We start from the raw sequence: 19647 nt of genomic DNA, 5'->3' as shown, positions 1-19647 counted from the left end.
GCAAAGCCAGGAACTGAATTATAAGCCTCAGGTGCACAGCAAAAGTTCCTCATTTATATCCAAAGACAGAGACAGTTAAGGACAAAACAGCAAAGTAATTGAAGGGATGTCATAGGACCATTTTCTTGCTTCAGAGTTCTATAGTTTGTTTGTTTGTTTTTAAATATATATATATATATATGTATGTATATATATTTATTTTATTAAAAAAATGCAACTGAGGCTGCTCAGGGGAGAGAGAGGGACGGAGAGAGATGGGGAGGAGAAAGGGGGACAGAGAGACAAGGCAGATTAGGGTAACATCAGGAAAATGAAACTGGGTAACTAATCAGTTGAGGCAGATAGGAACAGGTTCTCCAAATTACTAAATTGCCTTGATTTCCTAATCTGCAATAGTTGGAGGGAAGAAAAAAAGGAGGAAGAGGAGAAATTGGGGGCTCAGAGGTTTAAAAAAAATCTATTCTGATAAAACCCACAGCACATAAACGTATGCAATATGGAATCCTTATGATTGAAGTTATAACCTCAGATATTATTAGAAGAAAGACTAAGTCAGGATGATGGTTTTCTCTACTTTACCTATAACTTTTATTCCAGGTATTAAGGATTTTCTGCAGCTTTTTTTTTTTTTTTTTTTTTAAACGCAATGACACCACAGTTACAGCCAGGAAATGCTTTTGTTATGTTGTACAAAAACACTTTACAGCTGACACCCCTCTCCCCCATCAAAACAAGCCCAGTGAAGCTCCAGTTATTTCCTGTTGAGCACTCGAATCGCTTTGTGAAAACACAAACCAAAGACTGCTTTACATAGACGTCCATAAAATCAATGCACGCTTAAATAAAACTATTTCTTGTCCCAGAAAGAAAACTTGGATCAGCCTCTCAACACTACCATTCTTGTCAGGTGACATTTCTCATATCCGCTAAGCACTGGCTACTGTTACATGTCGATACTTCAAATTACCAACAATTTGCAAACCACAAAGAACGACGCTCCCAGGAAGCCCTCGTCGTGCATGTTTTCACTCAGGCTTCACAAAGATATCAGAGCAAACACTGGTGGAAGGGGAAGGGCCCAAGGGATGAACACTCAAAAATCATGCAAACAAGCCCAAACACTTTATAGAAAGGGAGGAATGTCTCCTTCCGAGATGGCAATCTGAATGCATGACCTATGCTTGTGGAAGCTGACATTTAACAGGATCAAAGTTAAATTACATAAAGGTTTGGAACCCAGTATTTTCCACTCAAATATTGCAGAGTCACAAGTGAGGACTCTAACATCCAAAGACAGTAGTCCATTTTGCACACAAGGAAGCAGAAAAAGATGAAGGAAAATAATTCCTCCTTTGAAGTTGTATAAATTAACTATAGACCTGGGAATACCATCTAGATCTCAACTTCCACATCCTGGCTCTAAGGAAACAAGTTAAGAAGGGGGCTCTTGGACAGAGCTGCCCACTAGAAGGGGGACAGAATGAGCTGTTCCCAAAAAGATAGCAACGAAACCTCATGTTCTACCTGTGCCCAGAGTACTTAGCAGTCATTTCTCATTAAAATGAGTAATCCTTTGAAACAAAACTCCCGTTAAACATTTGAAAGAGTAGAGGCAGTAATTATAAAATGTGCAAGTTCCCAGCACGTTTTTTGGAGTGCTTCATGATCACTTTAAAAGTATTGTTTTTTGGCAGTCTCCTGATGCAGACTAGTCCCGCAACTGGATCCGCAGGGATCTTCTGAATCTCCCATATGTAGCTGTATTAGACATCAACTAAGCCCTTAGCAAGAAAAAGGTCTCCTCCCTCCCAGAGGTACAGCATTTAACAAATGAGTGGCAGTGAACTTCCCCCATAAAAGTAAAATTAGGATTCCTGTTAATTATCAGACATATGTATTTTGTTACACTTCTGAAGAAACCATGCTTGGTCCCTTCAGTACTTTTTCAAGGCATACGCTGAAGCATCCCAACACTACAGTGGAAAGTATATGGCTTCTTATATTGAACTAGACTAGAATTAAAACAAAAATGAAAACTCCCACTTGTTCTAGGAGACATAAGGTATTTAGGAAACCTTTTTTTTTGGTGTTCTGATGTTGCCTAGCAGATTTGTACAAACACATAATAAAACACACTGCTAGCTATATTCTTTCTCCAGAGAAAAAGAAGCATTCTAACACTTGAAGTTACAGTGAAAGCGTTGAATTTGCAAAATGAAACACCTAAAAAGACAATGAAGAGCAAACAGAATGTAGCACATGCATCCTGCTCTTGTGTGTGTATGGTATGCTACCAAATTAAACTTCTGTAGTATCAGAGAAAAACTGATCACATTGGATTAGAACATGGCACAGAACAAACAGTTTGCAACTTTGAGCAGCATAAACCCAGTGAAATCAAAATTAAATGCAGAATTTGGTCTATATGGAATAGGATATTCGAGTTTGCAGTGGATGCAGCAAGGTCTCTCCACTTAAAGTGAACAGTATTCTAAATGACAATGTGGCAAGATTTTTAAAACTTGAATACAGTTTTATTCTGCAGTTGTAACTTTATAGGACTATGTAACTATTGCACATGAAACATAGGGTAGGATTATTATTATAGACGAAATAACCTTGCTCATTTCCTGATTGAGTACTTAATTTTGCCACCCACTAACATATTTTCCTTTTTCCTACAAAAGGATAACTTACAATAAAAGAACTCCTTTTAACAAAGAATTTCCTAAGCACACTAGGCAAAGCTTATGGCAGCCTGATGGGGTGGTTTACACGAAAGCAAAATGAAGCTGCAAGATATTTGATAATTTGGAAAAGGTCACTGGATAAGTTAGTGGCAGTGTGATGGCAAATACGAGCTGAGAGTGCAGCAGCCTGCTTAGCTACACCAATTACCCGACTCGTCCTCGCCAATGATCTAGACTGCGCAACAGGGACCAAGTAGCTTACAGCAGCTGGCTCTGGTGATTATTCAAAAGTCAGCAAAGTAGCAGCCCTAAACATGCAAGATGTTTCTTTTCTGCCAGGGAATGCAGCTTTCAACAATAACTACAGTCCCCCAAAATAACAGAGCCTGGATTAACTGGGGAGATGCATGACCACAGGAGACCCTACACAGAACTAAGGTTATAATAAGCAGCATTACCAGCTCTCAGTTTTACCACAAATCTCAAGATAAGTGCACTTCTTTTGAAATCCCAGATCCTAAAAACATGCAACCGGGCACATATCTTAGTTTAAATTATGCATCTAGCCCTCATGGCTTAGGAACATCTCATATATGTGACCCGAGTTTGCTGTGAGGGCAAGCTCACTCTTGTGCAAGGACAAGGTGCTTCTCTATCCAGGGCAAGGAGAAGGGTTCATTGAACATTGCTCTTTACCACTGACTAGCAATTAGTCACAGAGCCTCATGATTTTTCCTGAAGACCACCCGTAACACTAGCTTCCAGGGTGGTGCCATAGTCACTGGTATGTGTGATGAGTAGGGAAAAAACACTAAGACTACATCACGTGATGCAGGAATACCAATGGCCCTTCCAATTACAGCAGTTAGCGCTGCTTGTGGGAAGGGTATCTTTTAGGTATAAAGTGTTTTTGTTGAAGGTCAATGACGTTTTTTGGAAGTTCCCTTTGCAGAGGCATAAAAGGGGTTTTGGGGGAGGAAAAAAGCTGACTCATCTCATTCCTTTCAATTACTCAAAACTGACTCTAGTTCCATAGGAAGATAAAAAGCCAGCAAGATCACTGCGCAGCCTGTACTGTGCCCAATCCAAGGGCTCACAGAGGAGCTGGACCTTTTTCTTCTCCAGAGGCACTCAATAAATACTGCTGTGTCATCAGGTGCCTGATATTTCTATCATCAGTGTCTGCTCGATCCCAGAACAGCAGCCTGCTAAACATATGCTATATTCTATTTTGATATCCAAAGAGTCTTAACCTCCCCCGGGCACACTATCCACTGTAGTGGACAACGATGCTGCCTGTCAAACCAGTCTGTACGATCCATCCATCACTCTTCAAAGCTCTAACTTTAGAGACAGACTCCTGCAATTCAGTCATTACTGTCAAGACCAAGATCTACTGATAGTACCATGGATGAGGAAGAGAAACAGTTAATAAATTAACACTTCTTTGACTTCTGTTTTCATTCCAAAGGAACATGCACAAATCTTGGCTTTGATTCTGCAAAAAAACCCCTCTAAGGTCAAGAAAACTGGATATTCAGCTCCAAAATCAATAAGGGCTTGCAGGATGTCACCTCTTAAAAGGTAGATTTGAGTTCTTCCATCCAACTTCTTCATATAAATGCAATATAAATTCCTAGTTCTTATGTGGTCACCAGGAGATTTACATCACTACAGCTTAATCCACTCAAGAGAGGATCACATAGGGAAGTGATGCTTCCCTGGCAACAATCCTCTCCCGCCTCTGTCCATACTATACTAGCCAACTTTCACAAAAAGGACAGAAGGAGATTTGTGTGAAGTACCCCTTAAGGATTTTAGGTTTTGTTTGTTTTAGAGGGTAGGGGAAGAGAGACTGTGAAAGAACAAGCAGAGCTAATCTCCAGCTTTTAAATAAAACACAGCTACACGGATTTCTTCGCCTTTGGGCTTTTGTTTCTCCTCTTAACTGAAATCCTGTTCAGCCTCACCTGATACTGACAGGGATGGCAACCTACCAGACCCTTGCAGCCAACAATCTTTTTTTCTTAGGCCAAATGAAATTCAGGCACATTTAAAGTCCATGTTTGCCTAGTCTGTCTCCTCTTCTAATAAAAGAAAATAAAAAATTATCTTATTTTAGTGCAACACAAGCAAAGAATTCCAAATGCCAAGATCTCCCACAAAGAAAGTATGCTGCTTAGTGACAGGATGTTTAATTATTCTCAGTGCAATGAAAAAGTTTAGACTGCCCTATTCCTGCTGATGTCAGTAAGGACAGCCCTCCAAATTACAGAGTTTGGAATATGACAGGTATTTACTATTGACTAAAAGTTCATCTCCTACAGTTGTTTAAAAGAAGCTATAACCAATACGCCACAAATGCTAGCTACATTGGTGTGCATATAGTAGCTGAGAGCTATCAGAAGAAAGCGAGACACCCCTGGAATAAAAGGAAAATACAACACAATAAAGATATCCCCAAATGGAAATTATGGGAGTCCATGGGATGCACAATTATTTTTCCATTGCATGTTTCCACCTTTGCATAACTCCAATATCCCTAATGCTATTTAAACTCTATTCATTTGATTTCCTTGTTTCTTAAGTGAAATGCTAAGAAATAACTTGTTTGAGTCCAACTTTTAAACCCACAATTTTCAGCTGGGATTGAAATTAGGCAGAGCAGCACTGGTCACCTACAGTTCTTAAATCAGTGCTTTCCCTCTATATCATTAGGAACTTTACAAGTCAGCACAGAATCCAATCCAATGAATGAAGCTAGATACAGAAACACCACACTGAAGACACGGCATCTCCACAATACTCTAAGGAAAAGGGAAAAACAATATTTAACATTTCTACCCTTAATTTCACATAAAAATGAGCAAGTCTCAAGAACAAACGCACATTGGTTAATTCTTACCACTTTACATCATCTTATACCAACACCGCAAGATCCCAGAGGCACTGGGACCCCTGAACTAAGAACATCATCCACACTATTAGCTGAGAGCAGACTTATGATAAATTCAACCCTTCTACCAAGGCAAGAAGCGGAAACAGTGAAAACAGACTTGCTCTCTCATATGCAATAACACTTATAAGTGGAACACTTATAAAACTGGCAACAGTAGAAATGGTCACAAACAAGTTTTTCTTCACCTGTTGTAAGAAACTTAAGACTACCGTTATCCTGAACAGGTACAAACAATACCAAAGTAAAAAAGCTCGCATTCCAATTTTCTCATTTGTATCTCTGCCTGTGAAGAGTGTGCATTTTATTACATTTAAATTTGCTCAACTCAGAAATGTGCTGAACTGTTATGAATTTGTTAGATATGCACCACTTCTTTCGCATTAAGAAATAATGTAGCTTTTTAACACATCTCATGTATAGCAATTTTTATTGTATTGAGCTCAAAAAGAGAAGAAAAAAATTGCAGTCAAACACACCACAGTGCAACAGAAAGGACAAATACTTTACTAACAACTAGATGGTAAAGGCAGAGTCAGAAAGGAAAGTGAACTATGTCTGAGATATCAGGTATGTCCCAATTAGATTTTAAAAGCTGCTGCATTTTACAATAATTAAACGCAAGACAAACACAACATGCCAGAACCAATGAAATTGGAATATCTAGAGCTAATGTGTTAAACGATGTCATGAGACTCATCAAATCAGATTATGATTTTGCAAACCAAGCTGAGTTTGACAGAGTAAGTTAGCAGAGTTTGACAGGGTAAATTCTTGGGCAAGAGAAGTTACAAAATCAGCAATTAGCAATAAATTATTTAAATGATTCACTGAACTTTCCTCTGAATTTCTTATCCGCTGGCATGACATTCCTAGGTGCAACATGTTGAAATAACCATCTTCCAAAGACAGTCATTGGTAGATTTTGTCTTTTTTTTTAGAATAAGACACTTAAACATACAGTTTCTGCCTTCTCAAACTTGTTCTTGATTTCAGAGGTGGACAATACTTTTCACTCATTCACCCGGACTGTATAATGCAGTGCTCCCATTTACAACACTAACAGCTGCTACGTATCACCTATCTCAACAAGATGCGCTTCATCAGTAGCTCTGTCCCTCTCACACACAGACTCACTGGCATAACTTACAAAGCAGTGTTGTTTAAATTTGCTTTTAAATTCTGTTTAAGCAGCTTGTTAAACTAAGCTGTAAATTCACAAGAGTTCTGCTTATGTCCCCTTTTTTATGTATTTGATTATACAACCAGTCTGAAAACTAAGTCATTTTGTAGAGTAATAGATCTTGAAACTTTCTCCTCTGTTAAAACACAAATAGCTCCACAACCTAGCCCTACAGAATAGCAGATTTGCCAGCAAATGCACATATATATATATACACACACATATATTTATATTATTTTTTAAATCAGACAACACTGTAAACAGTGTAGAAAGTTATATCTCGTCATTCAGGCAATAAAAGTTTATCTGAACATAACAACAGAAACCAGGTGAAAAATACATTGTTTTTCTAATTTCTACCACCCTGGGGATTTTTTTTTTTTTTTTTAAAAACCCTGAAACAGGCACTAGCAAACATCCAGACTAATCGACATATGAGTACTCTCAAAATGGAACTTCAGCTTCTTCCTCTGCAAAGATGATTCTGCAGCGCAAGAAATCTCTGCTAAGTAACATCTCTCAATAATCAAGCTACACTTTGCTTTGCTTTATATCATGTTATTAGCCTTAGTTCTACCTCCTTAGACCACCCGAAGGGATTCTTCTTCATTATACTCTTCAAGTACTTTCGGATAATCGTATCTCCCACTTAGACATCATTTAGCCAAGTTTCATGCGTTTCTTTTCATCTTCTTTCCCTCATAAATCAATCCCTTCAGCCTCTTCAGCATTCTTGTTGCTCTTCCCTGAATTTCTTCCAAATTGCTGACATCTTTCAGGGGCTGAGGAACTTCCAATTGCATGCTGTGTTCTAGACACATGGGTTTTTTTTTTTTTTTTACTCTAAAGGAAGATAACTGAACCTTTTCAAGACGTATCAATACTCAAATTCTGGAATAAATGTAAATCAGAGGTTTCATGGCATTTTTCTCCACAATAGACAATTATTATCCCCATTTTACAGAATTAATTACTGTTGCACACAAGTAGTGCCAGAAAAAGAAACAGATCCTGTGTTCTATCATTCCCAGTTCCAAGGTCTGCCAAGTTTCAACATACACAAGGTCCCTGAACGGAGATCTGTAGTCAAACGCAAGCCATTTCCAAGTGACAAAGGAATAACGCACGGAGACCCCAACACTTCCCCATGTGAGCAACCATGGGGCTGGAGGCTGCCGCCGCCAGCAGTGGTACCAGAACAACCCCTGGAATAGATTACAACGTGCCACGTTTCACTATTACCTTAAGCAGTCAAGGTGCATGTCTCTGATACATCTACCTGATTTTTAGAAACAAACCTCTAAAAACAATAAAAGCAGCCCTCAGCTCTCATAAGGTTAACTACCCGAACAAGCTACTCAATTCCAGAGGTTAAGACTAGTTTTAAATAAGACAAGACTGACTGACTGCCAGGCTGAGGCAGTTCAAGGCAGTTTTCGACTTGCACATTTCCTTCCCTTCCCTCCCACTCCCTGATATATTTGTGAAGGAATCACTGAAAAATAAAGAAAGTCAAAAAAAAAAAATTAGACTTCTTCACAAAAGGAATCTGTACAACAGAAAACGCGTGGAACCAAGCTGAAGAACAGGGGGGAAGGGAGAGAAGAATCTGATCGGTTAAATTTAATAAAAAACCTGAAAAACCCACAAACAGGATGCAGACGCATTAGAAAAGCAACACTGACCTAACAATGGAATGTGAACTGCAGTTGACTTAAACAGCATCGCGGCAATAGCCCTCCCCCTCCACCCAAGCCTTCGACTCTTAAAGAAACAGTTATTTAGACCCTTCCAAAGTCGGTGGGTTTTTTCCCTGCTAACCATGCTTTGCTAGATGCTATGAGTGAGCTGATTTAGCTTATTGCCTCTTCTTTCCGGAGAGCTAAAGCACCCAAATTTGATCCAGGCTAAAGAAAAACAAAGTTACGTTATTCTGCCTACCTTACCGACAGACTAAATTCAAGTATTTTGCATACATATTCTTCTCATTGGAAGAGCAGACACCATAAAGGACCCTCTGTTTCATGATCTACTGTTAAACATCAGGAAAACGTAATATGAGATAAGGAACGCCTTGGTGAAATGGATCATTTCTTTCCACATCAACTCAACTTTCAAACTAAAAAGCCATTTTCTAAATTTGGGTGCCATTTTCTTAACACAACCGCTGGTTCACAGTTAAAGTTCCTTCTTACATTGACAAAGACGGCAAAGACTCCTCCTTGTTAGGCTTCTCCCTGTCCTGTGAAGAAGGGTTTGCTCAATCCAAAATTTGGAAACGGCAATGTAAATACCATCCTCCTGTTGTTCTTCTCCTTCATAATATTTTTGTTCCCAGTTTACTGTCCTTTACTCAGCAAGCTCCGGGTAAAGTCCTTTTCTACACCCAGTGCTCCAATACACGGCAAGAATAGACATAACACCAAACAATACTTGCTAGATAATAAACAGGCAGTAAAGGTGACATTTCAACAGCGCCCATTAAAATGTATACGCTAGCCTTCACCTGTAGGTTCCTATGGCCGTTTTCACCAAGCACCTCAAAAACTGGATCTCCCACAGGAGCAACAGATATGCCAGCTGCTCAGTCTACCACCTCTACAGAACAAAAGGTACCAAGAACACTACATTTTTAAAGGTGTCATCTTGATTTTCAGCTTGAATCCTTTCCAGCGGTGTGGTCCAGTCACACATTATTTCACCGCCTACTGGAAGCTACCTGTCTTAGCGAAGGCTTAAAAGCTTTTCCACAATAGAAAAATGAAAAACATACATGCACCCAGTGCAATTTCTTTCTTTAAGTACGCACTCTGTTTGCTAATTAGGCTTTCAGTCCTACTTGCAAAGTTGGCCATTTGGTGACAAAACTGGAATTATTACAGCTGGGATAGAAAACAGGAGCCTTTTGCTTAGTCAGAAATTCTTATCCGACAAGTCAAAAGAAAGATGATTTGCTAGGGGCCAAGTTTAATGCATTTGCATCAAAAAGTCTGAAGTTAAATGGAGAATAGTCCATCCTTGGCAAGAAATCAGGAAGCTTCAGTTTTCTCTGTAGATCAACCGGTATGTGATCGTTTGGTGTCGTACAACATCATGCTTCCTTTTCTCCCCTTGTACAACAGAAGTAGTTTTGCTCGTCTGCCCAGAGAGAGTGGAGGATTAACTACTAACAACTGGGCTGAAGACACTAGAGAAATGCAAAGTACTACTAGCATTATACTACTAGAATTGTTAAAATATTATCCTACAATCTGAATTAAATGAAGCACTTACTGCTGTTCAGAGGCTCAGAATAACTCTTCAGCCTTAACAGAAAAGGAAAAAGCAACAGTAATGACGCTTCTTATAAACTCTAGCACCCATCATTTCCCACGCTCTAAGCTAAGGAGGCAGAATCCTTGCAGTAATTCATCAAGGATGAAAAATACAATACTACGTAAAATTGCAAAACCAAAAGACACAAGCCATAAAAAAATCCCTTGAGATCCCTAAAAACTCATTCATTAAAGTGCTTGCAGTTTTTGCTTGAAGGCAAGTTAGGTAGTAATAACATACAGAACAGAGCCAACCTAAGGAACCTGCATGCAGAATGCTGTATTTAATAAGTAGCTACAGGTAAAAATGATCACAGGTTTGTTTTGCTTCATTTGCTCAGGATGGCTCTGTTGAAAGCCATACATATTTTAAGAGCAGAGAGATTTCCACAACCCTTTCTGGGCACAGTGTAATTCCTGTGTTACTGATACTTAAGCAGAAGTCATTTTGAGACCTGCGGTTTTTTATATGCAGATGTGGCTTCAGGCCACTCAATCTCCTAAGTCACAACCACCATCATTTAATTAAAGGAAAGACAAACCACCCAATAATCAATGTCCACATGGGTATGAGCTGATGCCACAACCTTTAAGAAACTATTGGAAATATTCAGACAGACTTGCAATATGGAAAGATCCTCTACACTTGACACAGATTAGCGTTTGTTCACTGAAATTATGAGCACCAACCTGGAATTCGGATTTTAAATTTGCCGCTTTGTCCAAAGCCACCTTCTATCACTCCATCTTCTCCTGTAGATAGTTTCACTTTTAGACCCACAAAAATTTGGATGTTCGTTTCCTTTTTAAACAATGAACGACCAATCACACTGTAATCATCCATCACCTGCAAAAGAAATACGACTTCATGAGTCTACAGCTTAAAGTGACAAGAGAAATTATACCTATGAGATGCACTATAGTTTGGTGACTTTTACCACCCTGCCTTTGGAAAACCATTTACCCTCTAGTGAACAAAGAGCACTAGATTAGCCATCTAGAACAGCTCAGTTTTAAAGGCAATTTGTGTCCAGAACTATAGTAGACTACAGGAATTAATATATTTCTGCTTTTACCTCCCTTTTTGTAATATAGGAAAGGGGAAACCTGCCTCAATGTGCTGTAAAGATCAGTGAACTAAAATCTCTTATTTGCTTTGAAATCTTTCTGTGAAAGGCACTTAAGTACCAACACACACAAGAAGTTTATTCCACTACTTATCCTACCAGCAAGTACATATCACCTACATAAACATTCTGTCTCTTAGCTCCAGAACTGCATTCCAACAGCTGCACTTTCAAAGAGGTGACAGAATTACTCAGTTTCTAAATACAGCCTTTTAAATAGTCACCTTTACACACACATTGATTTGTTAAACTAAAAACCTTATGACCGTTGTATCCGATTTTAATTTCAAGGTTTGTAACCCAGTGGGAAGAACCATTCCAAGTTCGGATTCTTAATTAAGCTATCAGAAACAAGAGGCAGCAAGGTTGGTAGTTAAGGCAAGATTAACTATCCTCCCTTAGGCATTACAAAGTATAAGGTGCAGTCAAGTGAGCCTAATCCTGTAGGTGTGAATATCCTTGTACCCTTAACGCCTGGAGTTACTCCACCTTGTAGCTAGAGCAAGAGCCTTTATTTACTTATCAGAAGAAATAAGGGGGTAATATTTAAATTTTTGTGATTTTTTTTATTGTGGCAAAAGTTGCTATTCTCCTCCTCATTCCTTAGGACCAATTTTTAGTTAAACTAAGAGTTTCAAAGAGGAAAATAACCACAAATAATGGTCAAGAGGTGCAACAGATTTTGAATACTCTTTTTATTCAGTTTAAATTATGACTCAAAGTGTTGCAGGTTTATCAAAAGCTACTCTCCTTCCCTGAAGCCTCTTCCACAAACAGTAGTGGATATACGCATAGACTCAAATCCCTAGCATTCTTTTTTTAAATTTGTTACACAGGTATGCACATACTTTAATGCCAAAAGACTCAGTTCACAGCATAGCAGTAATTCTAGCATCATAAATTCCAATTTTATAATTGTTTAAAACAGGGTTCGCTTGCTCAGCTCTAACCATCCTTGAAAGGGTCAGGCAGTACCACAGAGAGCGGTGGCGGCACCAGCATCCCCCAGACCCCATCCACATGCAGGAACAAAAATATCTGCAGCCTTTCTTCCTTCTTTCACATGGAGATGACAACAGCAGAAGCAACTCTTAGCTGTGTAAAGTCAAGCGAGTAGGCAGAGGCATTCAGATGTCTGGACAGCATTTGCTGCCTAAACATCCATTCCTTGCCTTTTTGCAAAAGGTCAGAGTTTGGGGCTGCCTTTTTTTTTTTTCTTTTTTTTTTGCACGCACTCCTTGGCTGTAGCTTGTGAACTGTTAATGGTAGTATCACAGCTTGGCAACCTCTGGCTTAAAGTTAAAACTGAACATCTTTTATTAGAGCAACTGATATGGTTGGAGGGAAAAAAAAGCTTTCAGGCACATACGCTTTTCTTTGGGGTTGCAGTAGAAGCCTAGCAGAAGCAGAAGCTGCTAATTCAGACTTGAGAAAGCACTTACAGACTCAAAAGATTGTCATTTTTCCAATTGTATCAACTGCTCAAATAAAAATATTACCTCTCCCTATAAATCTTTTATTCCTAAAGCAGGAATTTCAAAACTGAACATCCCTCTTCTCCACTGCTAGCTACTTGCTTCTCACCGTTATATTTGAAATATAGACGGTCTCCTATACTCAGTAAGGACTTTTCCATATATCTATTATTTCCATAGCTATCCCTCAAAATGGGACAGGAAAACAACATAAACCACAATATATATACTGCCCCCCCCCCCAACAAGACCTTCAAAGTTATCTTTAACTTAATTAAAAGACTGAATTGTAGGGTCATACTAGCACGGTTCAGTTTAGCCTCCCTGACAAGGCTGTCAGAAAAAAAATTCAGAATGATTTCTGTGAACAAGTGTCGTATGCATCATGTACTTCAGAGTCAACCAGCAATGAAAACCTAAAATTAATATATGTATATGATAATAAAAAAGTTACCATTTAAGTGTGTCATACTCATTTAATGCTTTAAAACAAAAAAAACCAAAGAAAACAAAGAAACCTCAACACTCCTCTTAAAAGTAAATGTTCTTTTTAGGGCCTTGCACTTGTATACTAATTCTAGCACTGCAAATGCAAAGATCCTGGGCCAAGGAAGTCATCTGCTTTGTTCCTTTCACTGGGCTGGTCAACCTATAAGAAAACTCCTCCTCTAGCTAATTGTTAATATTCTGTCCAAACCAACATTATTCCTTGGGTATTGAAAAAGGCTATTTCAGAAAAAAAAACTTGCTTTAACAGCTCTAAGATAATAGGAAATCAGCAAGTTGTTTGAGTGGCAGTTGGAAACAAAACCTTCATGTCCTGGAGTCTCAGTCCCCCACACTAAATATTACACACACACAAAAGGGAGAGGAGCAAGCGAGAGATTGGCCTCTCACCAACCGACCTCTCTGAGGACGACTAAATGATGAGAGAATACCTGGTGTAACAAGAACTAAGATAACTGATGACTCTCTGCAGTAAGATAAATGAGTGAAGGGGTAGAGCTCACAGGTAATTGCTATGAAGGAGTCCTCTTCTCAACTGTAAGACAATTTTATAAAAATAAAAGAATAATTTTTTAGTCTTTCTTTGTAGAAAGCCACAGAAATGCATGTTGTTCTCTCCAACTGAAACTCAACACTTCCAATTACCTTACCAGCAATTTACCTCCAATCACTGGATTTTAAGTTAATCTCCTTTGAGTTCTCAGAACATCTACAATGGCAATCACTTTGCCTATTAGCTGAATGGCCTTTTGGGAGATCTTTCTGCTTTTCTCTCTCAAACGCTCTTTTTTTGTTATAAAATATTATTAACTTAAAAAGCCAAATGCCGCAAAGACAGTAAGGGATACGTAGTCTGTTCTGAAGAAACAGCAAGGGGCCTAGCAGTGAGGGCAGACTAATTTTATTAACTTCACGGAAACTTCAAAAAGCTTTAGGGCTTTAATGCCAGACAGAGACGACCCCAAAAGTCAGTTTAAGTGCTGCATAAACAAAGGATTAGGACAAGAAAAAGCTGAAGGCTCCTTGCATTTCTTGTTTATATTGTCATATGACCTAGTGGGAGTGGGAGAGGGCTGCCTCTCTGACTTTAATCCCCCATGGTGTACAGTGGCGTTTCAGTTCACTGACCTACATTACGATAATATTTTTTTAAATTTATGGGCAGAGGTGCAGCATCAAACTCACTTAAGGACTTTAAAAAAAAAAGGGGGGGGGCAGAGTGGGAGGAAAATATCCAGAAGAGAAATTTTTCTGGCTGGTATCATCTCCCTCTCTCACTGAGGTTAGATCAGCAGCTTAGAAAGGGATTTCAAGTTCAAAGGGAACGTCTCTGTTACTCTTGTTTTACGGCTTAGACCAGAGGACACAATAGCACCGGGTTTATGAAATATCCCTTCCCACTCGGCTTTTGTGCTCGCAGGAAAAAAGTAAAGAGCAGTTTATTGCCATAGGTGAAGCATGTGCATCTCTGGCACACAACACTTTTGCTAAGACCAAGAAGTTCACAACAAAAGATTAACCAGCCCACGCTCCCCATTTAACAGTACTTACACTACCGTACTGCGCTTGCCAAACTGCAATTAATGGTACCCGCGTTGGTATTCAGTGCAACCTACAGCGTAATTTCAAGGAAAAATAACTATGGGATTTTCTTTTTGAGCAAGAATAGCAAACTATACTGTCTGGCCTGTTAAACCACTCATTTTTAAGGTGACTTAGAAGTTACTGTCATCTGAACACCCTCTCAAACAAGTCATCACACACATTTTGAGGGCAAACTCCTCCACATCTTAACCCATCTGTAGAAAAAGCAAGGGGATCAGAAAAGAAAAGCACACAGGAGGAAACAGAGTGGTGCCAAAATAAGAGATAGGCAATAAGAAAAATTGAGACAAAAAGTAAAAATACTGAATTTCAAGTATTAGAAGGAGACAGAGAATTGCCTTTTCCTATTTAACCTAAAATTATGTTGTTTAAAATTAGAAATAAAACAAATAGAATTAAAATAAATGATAAAAACAGGTCTCAGTAATATTCTGGGCAAACTGAAAAATGGTCCATTGGAACTAAAGCAGAGAACAACAGCAGGAAAAAAAAAAGAAGAAAAAGAACCTAAGGGTAGCACTAAAGATACAAAGTGTTTTCATTCTTTTTTGTACTTTACAAAAGGTACACTTGAGACATCTTCATCTCACAGTCAATGACAGATCATTTATTTCAAAAAACCAGTTTCAGAACACATTTCATTTCTGTGTCAGAAGTGGAAATATTCTGGATGCTGCAAATTCCTATTCTTCTTTTTAAAAATGTGGGCTCATGTACTGGAAAAAAATGACCATACATGGAGCCCCAAGAGGGTGAAGGAGAAAGGAATTGACAGGTTTTCACCAACAATTGGGTTTTGGGAGTTTTCTGATTCTCCAAATATGGTTCTGACTTTTAGTTTGTTACTGCAGCCTAGGTGAACGATCTGGTACAAAGAATGATTTGGTCAGCGATGTCATTTCCTCAAGAGCTTACATCAGCATGAAAGTAAGTATTAAAGACTTTTCCGTCTGGAATTCCATCATGCACTACAAGTTTTTGGTTTTGTGTGCTGGGCTCTAAAGATGCTCTCATCGTTTTCCAAGCCAACCATCTATAAACTTCTGCCTTTGCACATCCATCCAGGAGGAAGGAAACAAAAGAAAAAAGTTAATTTCCTTTAGTACTTTGTCTCTTATTACTGCCACTTTAATAGGACAAGGACCTACCACACAGACACCTGCATATAACCTTAGTTCATTTGCAGATGTTTGCCCCATCTCCTCCTGGCCCATGTTCCTTGTACACAGCTACTTCCCACATCCTAAACAAGTCCAAATCATCTTCCTTTCTCTGCCTCAGTAAAGGTGCAATTGCATTTGTAGATTTCTATTAAGTGGTCATAAACACTCTTCCCTTTGCTGAGCATTTTGCCATCACTATAACCTGATTAAAAATAGTTCAGCAATGGAAAAGGAGCCTTTATTAAGTCAGGGAAACTAACAAATAAGAAAAACATAATCAGACTGTTTAAATTTTAAAAGCTCTGTACATACCAATTGGTGTCTCCACATATGCACATAATACAAACTGGACACTGACTTCCTCACACACGTCTGTAGTACAAGTTTTGTTCAACATCTATTTAAATTCCTGAGAGGTTGAATCTTTAAAATCCCAAGAAACCACAGGCACTAAATTCCTGACACAGACTAGTTAAAAACAAATTCATTTTATCATTTGAGAAAAAAATGGTTGATTGCACGATTTTATTAAACAGATCTATACTGTTCCCTTTATGCAAGAAAAAGCAACATCAACAGATACAGGGAGGAAAAGAAGAGACTATAGACTGTTACTATTTACTGTACTGTTTAGGACCTCCAGCCCCAAACCAGCCAGCCGCAGTTTGAAGTGCTGTACAAATAAAGATTTAAAAGTCTATAGAGTTTACTATCCAAGAGTTTACTATCCAAGTACAAAACAAGAAAAAGGCTGCTCTCTAGAGATGTTATGCAGAAGTCTTGACCTAGACTTATAAGAAGGACACAGAAAAATTCCAGATTTGATGATGACTTACAGTCTGTTATTCTGAGTATCCAGAAAGATTCTGGTGGTATCTCAGTGACTGAAGAACACTCGGACACTTGTGTCAAATATTTTCAAGCATTTTAACTATGGTAATCACAGGTTCTGAGATCCTAAATATCTGAAAAAAATACTAATGAGATGCAGCAAGTTTCATTTTGGACAGTGCATAAGTCTGGCATATAGCAGTGATAGTGATAGTAATTTATGTTTCTAAAGGAAACTGCTCCAAAATGATGTGGGGAGGGCAGAAAGGAATAAAGAAGAGAGGCTTACAGAATTCTCCCTGGATGTTAAACAGGCAGTGAGGACAGTCCATCAAAGACAGCCTGAAGGAACTAATGCAAAGGGAGAGGAGAGCGCGGACTCTTGACACAGACTCGCATTTCCCTCCAAGTACAGCACATGAACATACCAAAACACCAAGTATGTCCCATCCCTTAAAGTTCTCCGACCCCAGCACATGGATCCACTGCCCACCTTGCACTTGGAAGGAAGCAGCTGAGGAGAACAGGTAAGGTCAGGACTTCATGCCCACTATCCTAAATCCAAAGGTCCGTCTTCTCCCTAGGATAAGTTTCCCTTTCTGCCATTTGGTTAATGCAGTTAGCGATAGCAAGTGATACAAGTCTGTGCTACACTGCTGAATATTTGTAACTCAAATCCTAGTGAAGGTGTACAGTAAAGGGATGGCTATAGTCCAGTAATATGTAGTTTTACTTTACCTTTTTACTTTAAAAATGCCTAGGAAATTACATTTATATAAAACCTAAGTTATTTAAGTTGCAAAACTGGGCACTTAAGAAATGCCAGATGTCCATACAACCTTAATTCTGCCCCTCTTTGATATGCCCCATGATATAGTCTTTACATGACCACATCCAAAAAAATTTCACAGGAACCCTGCCTTATTAACTGCACAGGATAGAGGCACAGGGGAAAAGAATTAATGTTGCATAGGCAACTGTAAATCTGGCATTTCCTAACTTTCAAGTGCTTGATTTTGCAATCTAAGTAACATTCTTAATTTATTTTTGTATCCAATAAATAGAATGGTGCATTGGTTGCCTTGCTGACAAACCGATTCCCCCACAGGTGACTCCTACACAACCTCAGAAAAATCAAGACCAGCTGTCCATACACTTGTAAGACCCAAAAGCATGTCTGCATTTTAAATTTAATAATATAAATAATAACCATAGGTGTTACTCAGACCTTGCAAAATTCTGCTACCCAGTCATGTGGAACAAGCTATTCTTTTGTTGGTGAGTGAACAAAATACCAGTCTTTTCATACAAGTAAGCAAGCAGATTCTATGACTTAGCTGGTACATTTTTATGACAAATTTATTAAACTCTCTTAATCTATATGTTGTGACAGTCAGTAAATATCACCGCCCTTTTCTCAGTACTGCTTAACATAAATGGCATTTCTTTTTAATGAGCATAACAGCCCCCCCTTCCCCCACTATGTTTCGCAAAACTTCTTGAGTAGAACAAGAGCCAACAAATGCATCTTTTATATTTCTACTTTATAGTGCATTTTAACCAGTGAATGTGCTGTGCACTTCTCTTCACCTGATTGCCTTCATCTCTGCATTATTACTGTATTTAGCATACCATCAGCAGCCAAGCAGAACCAAACAAACTCATGTTCAGACTTCAAAGCAGGAAAAATATTAATTGTGGCGTCTGCATGTTTACAGTAGATCGAGTGACATCCACCAGTTCTCCCAACAGGAGTCATGGAAGGTTCTGCAGACAGCCCAGGTCACTGCCAGTGCCTGCAGGCAGGCAGCACCCAATTAGCTCTCACTGTACAGTCTGGTCTTGTTACTCACTCTCTCTGTGCCCGAATTAGTCTGCACACCATGTGAGTCACCTAGATTTTGTCTTCAGAAAGTGTCAGTGCCTGGCTGACGCAGTGTTTTACTTACTAACACATATCCTACTGGGAAACTACAGTGCAGCCGTAAGAAAATAACAGGCTAAGCAATAGCCCTAGTAAGCCAGCAAAACATTCTTAACTTATTTATTCCTAACTACTGAAGCAGATATCCATACAATGTATTTCTCTGTTCCTAGCGGCACTGCTCCTTGGAACCCCAAACAGGCAAAAGAAAATGTAAAGAACAGTATTACTGTAGTAAACACCTGCATAGTGCACGGACACAACTCCACGAGACAGGTTCTGGTGTTACTGAGAAGGTATCTGTAAAGGATGTCAGTGAGAAGAGTGCCAAAATTGTTCATTCAAGATCCTCTACTCAGCACTCTTTCCAGACAGGAATACTCAGGTGCTCTCATATCAACCAACTGTCACTCAAAGCAAAGCAAACTTCCCCTGAAGTCTGGTCTCATACCTTTGGTGGACCACATTGGATGTTCTTATTCATTCATGGGAGAGTTCATTTTTCCTCCTTCATAACCTACCTGAGCAGTTTGTCTGGTTAAATGTGTGGCTGAGCTACCATAAACTCACAACATACTCCGTAAATTAAATGTTGCTATTTTCACCCATAAAATGCCATAAAGAATTAAAAGAGGAAACAGCTGAAAATTATTAAGCACAAATTAAGTAAAAAAATAAAAATGCCATTTTTACAACTTCTGCATTTCAAAATGCCTGCTGATGAATGCCAAACCCCTAAAGAACAGTCTGGGTCATTGCTGGTAGTCAAATTTAAATAAATAATGCTTTCTCATAGACTTCCTATAGTCACTTACTAGTACTTATCTCCACATCATCTCACCCCCTATTCAGGAAGGTCAGAAAGATCCGTT

The 19647-nt window shown here is 38.9% G+C and overlaps 1 protein-coding gene across 2 annotated transcripts in view; it reads right to left on the bottom strand.

Moving 5' to 3' along the window:
• EEFSEC (eukaryotic elongation factor, selenocysteine-tRNA specific) overlaps positions 1–19647 on the bottom strand; it is a 130150-nt gene that overhangs the window by 30888 nt on the left and 79615 nt on the right. The window contains exon 6 of one of the 2 annotated variants that reach the window (XM_067303698.1): positions 10834–10990. The exons of the other annotated variant lie outside the window; for it this stretch is intronic. Within the exon in view, the coding sequence (XP_067159799.1) occupies positions 10834–10990 (157 nt within the window). The remainder of the gene's footprint in view (positions 1–10833; positions 10991–19647) is intronic. 2 annotated transcript variants of the gene reach the window in all.

The sequence above is a fragment of the Apteryx mantelli genome, chromosome 12 (genome assembly GCF_036417845.1).
Source record: "Apteryx mantelli isolate bAptMan1 chromosome 12, bAptMan1.hap1, whole genome shotgun sequence".
NCBI classification, from domain to species: Eukaryota; Metazoa; Chordata; class Aves; order Apterygiformes; family Apterygidae; genus Apteryx; species Apteryx mantelli.
The sequence above is the reverse complement of the archived record's forward strand: the minus strand, read 5'-3'. Positions and strand labels throughout refer to the sequence as shown.